Source organism: Musca vetustissima, unplaced genomic scaffold (genome assembly GCF_032173495.1).
Source record: "Musca vetustissima isolate MV318-11 ecotype Yass unplaced genomic scaffold, APGP_CSIRO_Mvet_v1 utg109780, whole genome shotgun sequence".
Taxonomy (NCBI): Eukaryota; Metazoa; Arthropoda; class Insecta; order Diptera; family Muscidae; genus Musca; species Musca vetustissima.
The window spans coordinates 56,460-69,265 of record NW_026873660.1 but is presented as its reverse complement, the minus strand read 5'-3'; the positions used below and the strand labels follow the sequence as shown (position 1 = coordinate 69,265).

At 34.3% G+C, this 12,806-nt stretch overlaps 1 protein-coding gene across 1 annotated transcript; it reads left to right on the top strand.

The window, feature by feature from the left end:
- Positions 1-990: 990 nt before the first annotated feature.
- On the top strand, positions 991-12,287 carry LOC133326861 (homeobox protein aristaless). Its single transcript, XM_061535473.1, has 4 exons — positions 991-1,304; positions 9,772-9,817; positions 11,420-11,682; positions 11,757-12,287. Exons 1-4 carry the CDS (start codon positions 1,027-1,029, stop codon positions 12,280-12,282), a joined length of 1,113 nt encoding a protein of 370 aa, XP_061391457.1. The 5' UTR covers positions 991-1,026; the 3' UTR covers positions 12,283-12,287.
- Positions 12,288-12,806: the final 519 nt, after the last annotated feature.

Here is a 12,806-nt window from a genome sequence, read left to right as displayed (position 1 = left end):
TAGTGATTGATGCAAAAACAACAACAGCAACGACAACAAAATCTAAAGGAAGAAAAAGGATACATTTGACCATTTAGGAACTAATATATGCGTAAAATGTTTCCAAAACGCAAAACGAGAAATGCAGCAGAAATGGAGGAGGAGGAGGAGGAGGGCGAAGAAGAAGCATTAAGCGTGACTAAAAGTTGTGAAATGATATTGTTAGTCGTACACCTTAAAACAAATTGTTTGATACCTCAACTTGACAACCATCGGTATGAATCGCCAATGTGTAGGCATGGCGAGATGCCGGCATACACAGTTTACGACCCGATGTGAGTTGTACTGGGTCGAGGTGGAGTGAGCTGCGTTGCGTTGGCCAGGCAGCAATGGACCATGTCGACACCAATGTCGACACATAGCATGATGTCGAATTCTATGCTTAATTGCTAGCTGATGATTAAGTTGTAAGTCACAGCTCAGCAGTGACCATATTTGTAATTCGCTGTATGGTCGACTCAATTAAATTTTCTAAAAAAAGCTTTCTGGCCGTAGCTGGGATGTCTTGAATTGCAACCATCAGCAGCAACAACAAAACCCCAAATCAATAGTTTCAACCATAAATATACATAAATTCTTGGGAATCATAATCATTGCAGTCCTCAGTCATCGACAAACCCAGACATGATATTGACATTGCCCATTGGTGTTCAGTCTGTCCACTTAGTATGCATCAATGCCAATCAGTATTAATGATATAAATAATTAAATATAATAAGATGGTGGTTTCTCCACGATCCACTGATGACATCCGAATGGTATGGAATTTAATGGGTTGTATTCTATGGTAGCTATTATTTGTGCACTATGTACATAGTCAGGTTAAGCTAATGCAATTATAAATAATGTATAACCACATTTTTGACTGATTGGTTTTCATTTTGGTTATGTCTGTCATTTCAGGTTCCTCATCATCTTCTTCTTCGTCGTCGTCTTGGTAGCTGGTCATTCGTTTGGCATTGACAACATTTTGTGCCCATACAGATTATGGGCATATCAGAAGAAGTCAAACTGGAGGAATTACCGCACGAAGCCAAATTAGCTCATCAGGATGCTGTTCCCGATCGTTCGGTTTCCTGTATTGTAGCTACTGGGGCCAGTGGCGGTACCAATAGTCCTGTCTCCGATGCCAATAGTGATGGTGAACTGGACGATTATGCACCAAAGCGCAAACAGCGTCGTTATCGTACGACATTTACAAGTTTTCAATTGGAGGAGTTGGAGAAGGCATTTTCACGCACCCATTATCCAGATGTATTTACAAGGTAAGTGAAGGGGGAGATCTATTAAAAATCATATACTTTTCGATTAGAGTAAAAGTAAAAGGTTAACATTCCGATAAATTAGATATTGTATACAACGAAATCGTTTATAACGACACCATCTTTAATGACATATCGGTTATAACAACTAAAAGACCAGATAAAGTCCAGACATATCGCTTATAGCGGCTTATAGCCGGTAACTACAACTGAGCTCTAAGTTTCTTGACCAATTAGAGTCCACAGATCATCTGCTGCATCATTTCCGAATCATGTATTTCCGAAGTAAAAAATTGCTCCATTGGATTCAAATTTTGTTATTTTACACAAAAAAGTTTTGGTTAATTTGACCCGCTAAATATTGACCGTTCATTCTCATAACAGTGATTCTAATGAGTTGGTCCGATCGCCTTCCCTATGGAAAACTTTTGATGTTCGGCTGTGTTGTGGCGTCTAGACCGACTAGATAACCTGACAAAAATAAATTTTTCGGTCCGTTTCATCCCCAAAATGTCATGGGATCATCATCGAAAATTATAGGCATTACCATAACCGGGACCTCATTCACAATTTTCCCAGCTATCTGCTCGAAATGTATGTATGTCAATCGTAATACTAAACAATATCAGAATACATAGATACCTGTAAACATTTAAGTGAAACTTCCACATCCGAGTAGATAGAACAATAAATTTGGTATTAATTTAAAGGTCAACAACTCCTATTGGATATACTATCAACATATCAGGTCTATGTCCTTCAGGAGTAAACATATTTGCCATAGAATACAAATTTTGTATTTTGTATAATATCATAAAACATAGTTGATTAGGGTATACAAATGATATTAACGGTTGATATGAAACAAATATTTCGCGGCGTTACAACCTCTTGGGTCCACACAAAGCTATAATATCATAAAACATAGTTGATTAGGGTATACAAATGATATTAGTGACTCGAATCCCTTAAAAAAACCTTAACCTTATATTTTTTGTAATCAACATATGTATATAGTCTAAGCCGAATCGGTGATGGCCGGTTAGATTATAAGATCCTTATTTCTCATTGCGTACGAAAATAGCCTGTTGCAATACTCTGAATGGATAACTTTCCGAATACTCGAGGATCAAACTGAAGATCTCATGGCAAATTTTTATTATCACCAACAACAATTACATCTAATTTTGGAATCAAAATTAACTCAGTTTTTTGTTTTTCTTTTCGATTACAAAAGAAAAAATAAATTAAAAACACAATCTTAGGCTGCAGCATCATTGTGGCCAAGCTGAAAATAAAACACAAACCGCTTGTCTCAGCTGTGTTTGTTTGGCTGCTACGTCAAACCTAAGCCAAACAAGTGTTTTGAATGCAATGCTTCGTTTCATTATTTTCCAATTTATGTCCGTATGTAATCGTTTCGACATAATTACTATAATTTTCATAATGAAATTTCATGTTTTCTGTAATTGAATTTATTTTAAATAATTTCTTCCCCTCCAAACTCCACCAAAGCTCGCCAACGTTGCCATACAATTTGGAATGATTGGGTTAGGCGGTGTATAAAGAAACACACACACATACCAGTATCGCCACCATCACCACCACCATTGCAACTGACTTCACGGCGGCTTATTCAGCTAGCCGTTGCGGATAATTGTTTTGTTTGACGGTGAGCAAAATAAAGGTGTTTTCTGTAGTTGTTGTTGTTTGATTATTTCATATGAAAGCCAAGCGGATGCAGTCATAGCTGTTTTCATTAAAGCCGTTGTGGTGATAATGATGACAATTACCAAGTCCACGTTTTGCCAGAAATTGTATTCGCGCAATGCAACATATTGATGATTACGATCATGATTTTGACGATCTTTGAGGTGTTCTGAAGCACTCAAAATGATGATATTAGCGGTTTTTGGTTAAACCTAAGCTGTTGGTAACCACTTAAAGTTGTTGGCGTTGTTGGCCATGGCATAGAAGGTTTTCGTTTGGTCTTCAAATTTAAGTGATTGTAATTCGTTTGGATAGAAGCGGTTAGTGCTAGTCAATGTTGCGGTCCATGCGATTATATGAATTTAATTTAATAAATATTAAAAAAAAAATAAATTTTATTTTTTCCTTTCGAGGTTTTCCTTTGCCTTTGCTACTTGGCTAGGGAGCATGTGGTTATGTGTGTATGTATGTCGGTTATCGAAGCAAAGTCACGCTTTTAATTTAATTAAATCAAAGCAATAACACATGCAACACACAATGAAGTTGAGAGATCATGGGCCCAGCATGTGGTCAAGATCCAATTAAAATGTTCGCCGTAAAAAGATGTTTTTGTTATACAAACAAACAAAAAATTGTCTTGATAAATGTGCAGATTTATGCAAATCTTTAGGCGATTTTTGGATTCGTTGTGTTTATAATAAAAAATGTTATTAGTATATTACATAGTTTTTTTGTAATTTGGAAAATAATATACTTGAATGGGAAAATAACAAAAAAAAAATGTAAAATATACTAGGAAATTGCTATTTGGTGAAAATATAAAAAAGAATAATAAAATCGCCGTTTAGTTCGGCCGTCCGAATTTTAATACCCTCCACCAGCAATTTACTATGAAGGTACTCAAAATTAATTTTCGGGACTTTTTAAATTGCTGAAAATAGAAAGCAAAATATCAAACTACAGGCTCGCAATTTGGAAAATTTCCCTACAAATGCCGAAAATTTCTTACCAACATTTGGTGTCACCATTTTATGGGGGCTATAATAGCAAAACGAGGACACATATTTATAATTTTTGGTACGAAGATTTTAAACTAAATGGGAATTCAATTCGGTTAAAACCCTAAAAGGTCGTTTACATTGAACCGGATTTGGTTAACATAGTGGGTTTAAATTTTCAATTCCTTTGAATATATGCCATATAAATCCTCATAAAGTAGGTAAACCCTGTAAAAAGTTCTAATGTAAATGCCGTATAAGACCATTATTAATAATTGTTGGTAAGCAGATAAGAAACCAAAATAAAAAATAACAGTCATTATAGTTGAAAAACGTGCACCAACTCCCCAAAATAAGACATTTGACTGTAATTATATTTTTATTTTTTTCTTTCGAGATAAGTAAGATGATCCGTGCTGAAATTAAAAGAAAACCCGTCTTATTAACGCATTATGAGACGTGTATCGGTCGTTGGTTAAGCTGCTCATCAGGCTATTAATTTGTATTTATATCAAAGTTATTATGAAATTGCATCTCCGAAGTAAATTCACACCAGAACATTTTTATTCAGAGCTGATTTTTCTTGTAGTGACGACATTTTTCCATACAACCTGGTATACAGCTGTGTTTGTTCAACCTTCGAAAGTTAAGGGTAAACATTTGAGATGCCATAGGAAATAGCCCTGCCCAATCTGAGTTAATTATGCTTTTTAGGGCGGAAGATTATCGGAGTATTTGTTCCAATTGGGTGGCAAATATTTCCTACCAATAATGTCTTAGGCGCATTTTCCTACCATAGATATGCTATTTTAGCATCGCAATGTGACGGCAATTTGCGGGTAAACAGCATTTGCATTATAATTCCTCTTTTACGCACAGCCCCTATACACGTTTTGATAAAGATCGGCCGATATTTAGCAGGTCAAATGGACCCTGACTTTTGTGTGAAAGATTACAAAATTTGTATGTACTCGGATGTGTGAGTTACACTTAATTATTTACAGGTGCTTACGTATTCAGATATTATTTTGTAACCCATTGCCACACTGGAGGCTGAAATATAGCGCTGATCGCTTTGAAATGTTTCAGTTATGGTCAAGAACAACGCCTATAATGTTCGGTGATAATCAGATAATAAGTGGACCGAAAACTTAATTTTTTGTGTGTGTTTTTTAAACCGAATATCACAACACAATCAACGGTGAAGGGAATATGACAAGTAATTAGAAGGACTGTACTCAATATTAGTAATATTCGGAAAATAAGTCATTGTAAGGAAGATGTACTTTTGACCTCTAATCGGGCAGGAGGGTGCAACTATCACGAAATATTGCCCAGGCTCGGAATAAAAATCCATAGAAAGTTGTGTAGGGTATCCTCCCACTGGTTTTTAGTTTGTATAATGTATGTATTACATTCTACGCAAATAAGGCCAACTTTTCTTTTTCTTAATATTTTCCTCAAAATTCTGTTTGTCACTGCACGAAAAATGTATTTAGCGAAAATTCGTAGCAATAATAGCAACTATATTCAATAATAGATTAAAATGGTTATTAATTTTATTACTTTTTTTTTAATAATCAACTATCAAATTAAAATATCATCTGTCAAAAAATGACTAATTCATAAATTTTATGATTTATTTTCCATTAACAAATTCAATTAAAAATCGAAAGAAAACGAAAGTCGTTATACCTATATCGTTATGTTATGGTTCGTTTAATATTTACATGTATATTTATTATAAGTATGTGTCTTAAGTCTTTTGTACCATACCGACATACCAACCAACCCCATAATTTTTCCACCATATTTATAATGCTAATTATAGTTATAAAATGCTATGAAGTAGCACTTCAGTAGCTAAACAAAAAATATACAATTTGATAAAAAAACAAGCAATTATGACACTCTTCTTCAAAAATGTATGTGTGTGTGCGTGTGCATGGGTATGCCTTGACCTATAGTTCCATTTGCTATTATGCTTCCAGTTATGCGTTTCATTCTTGCCTTGGCTTGGCATTCACTAAGGTAGTAAATTATTTAGCCAAAGAGATAAGATCGTGTTTATGGCTTTACATACATGTGAAATTGTAATATTTGTGTTCTTGTCGTTGTTGTTTTAAATTTCATTTAGCAAATGCCTACAGCCATCAATTTAATGTAAATATTAGGTCAATTAATATATGGCTATAGTAGCCCAAAGCATGAAATGTTGTTCCCCTTCTTAGTTTAGATGAAATGCAACACCTGATATTTAGCTTAAAGAGCTGTTGCTACTTTAAATAATGTATGTACGTTTGTATGCATGCATTTATGTAGATGACAAACTTTCATTGTGACTTTAATATGCATATTAAAGATAATCACACATATACACAATAATCAGAAACAAGATAATGAAGTGTGGCAACCAGAGACAATAACTATGATGATGCTGTTGACTTTAATGATGCTGGTCATCTTTCTCATCGGCGCGCATACACACACACTCCAGGGCATGATATTATCTTATCTCTTGTTGTTATCTGCTCTTGATATGCATTTTTAATTTATCATCAATATGAAGCTGTTTGATTTGAAATTTTCTCTCTTCACAAACTTGTTTGATGGCAGCTATAATAAACACCCAACCCGATGGCAAGATAGAAGTTGGGCAGAGTAACAAACGCAACTCAACGATCGACAGTGATCGTCAGACACAACACATGGGCCTATCTTTTTTTAGGAGATACAAACGATAATTGTGTTAATTTACATAAAAGCACATAATTTGATGTCCCGCTGTTGCCGCCGTACCATTTCGATTTTTATTTAATTAATTAACTAAATAATACAAAACTACGTTTACGCTGATGTAGCGACTACCAATGACTGTTTTCCCCCTTTTGATCAGAGTCTGGATGATCTCCATCATTTGCATTGCGAGAAGAAAAATAGGAATGTGTGTCGGGCTGTGTCTGGGTGTGTGGGTTGTGGCGATCGGCATTTGTTTGACATATTTTCTTTGGCTTAATATGTTTTTAAAGATCATTCGAATGGCGTTTAATGTGGTGTTGATGATATTCGTTTTTAAATTGATTTTCTGTTATGTTAACAGTTAATGAAGAATGACTAACAATTTTCGGGTGGTATTACTTAATGAGATTTTGATGATTTATGTTTTAGGGAATTATAGATAAAAAAACAAAAGACTTGGAGATATATTTTCCCGATTATATTTTATTGGATAACATATTATTGGCGACGACGCTACTATATTCTTAATTAGTTTTAAATAAAACAATCCATAGTCGCGTGTGTTTAGTAGAACTACACTCTACATACAAACAAATTTAGTAAATTTTATAGCATAACTTTAACAATAGCTTTATTCGGAAACCACTTAAAAACAATTGTTTAGAGAACTCGCTTCCTTACAAAAAGATATTCAAAAAATGTACGCTCATGAGAAAAAATGTTTAAAAATTAATTGCTTTTTAAAGGGAAGTCCCTAAAACATGTTTAAAAATCAATGCTAAATTTAGGGAATGACATTAGAAGAATTTTGTAAAATGACACACTTCTTATTCGAGAAGTGCTAAGAAAAAGTTGTAAGCAATTTCAACAAGTCGATAAATTAACAAAGTCCTTACAAAAAATAGCTTAAAATTCAACGTTTATTGCTCGGGTTTTCCCAATTGTTATAGGGACTTTTCGAGATCACTTTTATGTACCTTCCATAGGGTGAAATGTGTAGTAAATTTATCATTCCGCTTCCAACACATCGAAATAATCGTCTAAGATCCCATAAAGTATATTCTTTATAAGTATAAAATTCTATTTCGATTTAGCCATGTCCTGCTTGTCTGTTTAAATTACGGTTTTTAATATAAAGCTCTGAAAAATTGCACAGACATTTTCAGTACTTCTATGATGTTTGGTATTGCAAAAGGATATGTCGGTTAACGTTTTGATATTCGTGTCCTCACTATATATCCAATTCCCCTACCAAAATTGATCAATATTGTCTCAAGTTTTGCGGTACCCTCCTATTCGGTATTTTGGGGTATTGCTTTAGATTTAATTTGGGTAGAAAATGTACCTCCCAAAAAGGTTAATAATTATTTTAAGTTACCCCTGGTACCTCCCAAATGTCGGTATTTTAGGGAGTCTTGTATAGCTCCATATAAATTTAGCCCCAATATTCAGAATTTTGGGAATTTCTGAAATCTTTTTCAATCGCCACGCGCGGAATGTTTAAGGTTATATCCCATACAGAGTGTATATAATTTGGTATTTCGTTTTCTCCTGCAGCTCCGATCAATTTTATCTTATTTCTTTAAATAAATTTAAAAACCGGGAGCGACTTTTCAATATATCGCAAAGCTAACATATCTCCTGAATCTCAAATTCCTTTCAAATTCGTGATGCAGTGTATACGAATATGTCTTATCATTTGGAACAATGAATCCCCAACAATCGTATAATATTATATGAATCATGATACCGTTGCTTTAGCTAAAATAAATATAAATTAGCGTTTAATTATCTCCATCAATAATAAGAGAATTTGTTTTTCACTGTAGTGGGCGTTTTCTAACAAAAAAATAAAAAAAAAACAGTTCAAGGTTCTAATTTTACTGCATTACATCCAACAATCATTTAGCATAGTTCCAAAACCAGTTAACACCTTATGCAAGTTAATTGACTTAAAACTAACATCAACATATAGAATATTTAAATCACTTGGCAACAACATAAAACCACATATAGATTCACTTCCGTATATGAGCATACATGTCGGTAAATCCGTGTCCTATAATCCACTACTGTTTTTTATTTGTTCCGTTCTTTATGGTATTATTTAATTAGCACATTTTGTGGCACGTTACAATTCAATTATTTTTCAAAAATCGTTGCATTTTATTCCAATTACAACATTGGCAAATTATTCGTAACGGAAAACACTGGCATCGACAAACTGTAACAAAAACAAGATTTATTGATTTAATTATGGCTCAATTAATAAAACATTCAATTGTACCATAACAAAACACAAAGTTAGACAAACAATAACACCAACAACAAAACTATAGAGTCTGACAAAGAAAACCCAAAACCAACAAAAACAACAACAAATAAAATAAAAAGTAAATAATCACCATTATATTGCAAACGTTTTACTGTTATTAACCGGTAAAACAAATTAAATTAGCTAAATCATGGAAACTCTAAATTGATCGATGTATAACGACTTGCGGGTAATCTACAAAGCTTGATAATTTGTTAAAAACCAAATATTTGTTTCAAATATTTTTCATAAATGTATCTAAAAAAAAATTATTCTGACAATTTCTTTTGGATTATTTCTCTACGAAATATGTCATTGATTATTTAGTGCCAAGTCAATGAGATATTTTGTAAAGACTGAATGCCATTCGCAAATGACATGTTGTAGCGTATCACAAACTGGCTCCATTTCCCGACAATAATTAGTTGAACCATTCATCATTGATGACAAGCTAAAGGGTCCGGTGGAGGGGTTCTACCGTTAATAAATTATAATGTTTAGAGGTCCATTAGTTTTAATTAAATGCGAATGATAAATGCCAACAAGCAACAATCAGAACAAAAAACACAGCAACAACAACAATAAATACACCGTGAATATGTGCATAACGACACTTCTTTTTTTGTTTAATTACATTTTAAATTGTTAGCTGATAATTTAAAAGCACCAAGATTTCTAATTACTTTATTTCACTTTTATTTCTTTACAGAGAAGAGCTTGCAATGAAAATTGGTCTAACGGAAGCTCGTATTCAGGTAAAATTATATGACAATTTATTTATTTTTTTTTTATTTTTATCTACAATTAAAGACAAGTTTAATAACAAGAAAGATTTTGATAAAAGTACTTTAATCAATGCAAAAAATAATTGTTATTTATTATGAGGAATGGTAATATTTTTTGAGAAAAGCTCTCTTCGCAGACTTGACTTTTATTATTCTCATCTGTATATTAAGGGCAATGGTACGCTCGAGGCCAAAATGTCTTATTTGAAAATATCATGAATATGAATAATTTTTTTTTTTGTGCTACAAGGTCGGCCACGACGCACAGTGCCACCATTGCAGTCAAAAATGATAAAAACCAAGTTCTCCGTGCACATATTTTTTGATGCCAATTAATTACAATAAATATGAATTTTGGTATTGATATGTAAGGTTATTTTGTCTATAAGAGGGTTCAAATTGATAATTGATGCCAATCTGCGATCGAAACATAACGGCACATATAGTCGAACTGCCCGAAATTTTCGTTGCGTTCGGGTCATAATTATATTCTCTTCAGAGCCCTGCAATACAGATTACAATAAAATTTTTGGTCCATTTTCATCATAATAGTTAACCGATCATCATCAAATATTAAAGACGCCGTTGAACATACATGACAAATTTCGTGGCGATTTCGTTAGCGGTCTGAACTTGGATTACAAATTGTGATGGACCGACGGACGGGCACACAAAGTTAGATCTTATTGAGATAGTGGGTTAATGAAAAAAATTAATATCACACCAATGTTTTGAGATTTTGGTTTTCTTATTTGAAATATATCAGTGTTGCAATTTTTTGTTATAACCTGTATAGAATGATACTGGCCTATTCCAAACATTATTTGGATTTTATACAACTTTTTATATTCCAATATGTCTTTAATATTTACATTTCTAAAAAGTGTCTGTATCGTATTATTGAATAACTATTTATTATTTATATCATAAAATTTGAATAAAAAAATGTCTTAATTTAATCTGCTTGAGGAGTGGAGCTTATTTTCATAATTTAATGTCACTGTTCATTCCGCAATTTTCTTGTTCAGTTACAATTTTATAAATTTTTTACATCTCAGATCGTATCAATCAATTTTCATTTTCAATTTGCAATGGCGGGGAAAAGAAGAAAAAAAGCGGCAACAACAACTAAATACCTATAATTACAAATTAAATCACAAACAGTAATGCCAACCATTAGCCACAACTGACGAAGAATAGAAAGTAATACAAATCATAAACATGTGGTAGAAGACTGAACAACTGACACAAAACGAATATCAGAGCATAGCAGAGAAGCAGAAAATTGTTTGCCAAACAGATATGATGAAGAACTTGAACGGCCAAATGATGTGGCCGCAGTCATTGCAAAATGCATGAAATTAATTGAATTCATGGAAAATAATTAAATAACAATTTGATAACAAATGAGGTTGTTCAGTCATTGTTTTTTCTTTTTATATTTCGTTTTCGCATTATCTGGGGTTTTTCTGTTTTGCTTTGTTTCTTGTTATTTGTTTTTTTTTCTGTTTTGTGGCTATTTTCTTATAAAAAAAACAAAGTTATTTATTTTTCTGATTTGCTTTCTGCTAGGTTTGGTTTCAAAATCGTCGGGCCAAGTGGCGCAAACAAGAAAAGGTGGGTCCTCAATCCCACCCCTATAATCCCTATTTGCCCAGCGGTCCTGGAACAATACAGACGGTAGTCGGTTCCGCCCTGCCACCGAATCCGTTTACACATTTGGGTTTTGCCAATTTACGAAAACCCTTTGATGCCCATGCCAATATTGCCGCCTTCCGTTATCCCCATTTGGCTGGAGCTCCCATGATGTCGGGCTACTTTAATCAATTTCAAAGGTAAATTTCCCCTAGTTAATTATCTCTTATAAATTGTGACGTTTCATGTCTTCTTCTTCTTCTTTTAATTATAGAGCACCACCACACATGTTGCCGCCGGGAATGGCAACCATGTATTCACCATCTACTTCATTTCAATCGCTGTTGGCCAATATGACAGCTATGCCCCGACCACCACAGATAGCTGCCAAGCCGCCAATGTTAATTGGTTCGCCGGATTTACATTCCCCCAATCATCTGATTGCCTCTCCACCCACATCACCATCATCTGTAACCTCACAACCAGGTGCTTCGGTTGCGGTCGCTTCCTCGCAACACTCGCCAGTAGTTGGCCTTTCGCTGGTTCACACGTCAATGCCGCCGGCTGTGCAAGCACCACCACCGCCCAATGTGCCTCAGTCGAATGTCGTTATGTCGCATCACTCGCCCCAACATCAATCCAATGCCGCCGGCACAGCAGCTGGCAATGTCATACGCTCTGGCACACCGCCGGAAGATCGTCGCTCCTCATCTATTGCTGCCTTGCGACTGAAAGCACGAGAACATGAGCTTAAATTGGAAATGTTGCGTCAAAATGGTCACAACGATGTGCTTAGCTAATGTCGGCATTCGGTGAACTCGGACATTCGACAATTTGTTGAAATACCCTTACGGAGTAATTGCAGCATTGGTTGCCACTGAAATGAGTGTTGGCTGAAACCTTGATGCACGGTGGTCAATGATACACATACCATTAGCCTTAGTTATCTTAGTATTAGTATTTAAAATGTTCAGTATACGTTTCTAGGTCCAAACGTGCCTACAGGCACGTAAAGACTACAACATCGCCCCTTAGACCCCCACCTTAGTTCGTATAAGTCGTACTCTTAGATAGGTAGTATTTCTAGTTATTTCAATTTCAATATGCATACGTATGGGTTGCTATCTACTGATGATGCTTGTGTCTGTCCGCAATGAGAGAATTAATGAATGAGAATGACGCTATTATTGTGGCTTTATTCGTTTGCAGCTAAAAAATAAAAATAATGTCTTAACAATAAACCAAGTTCGGTAAATGTAGTTTCGTTTTAAGTTTCGATACACAAATTAATTAGTATGTCCCGCGTGACGTTTCAATTTAATTT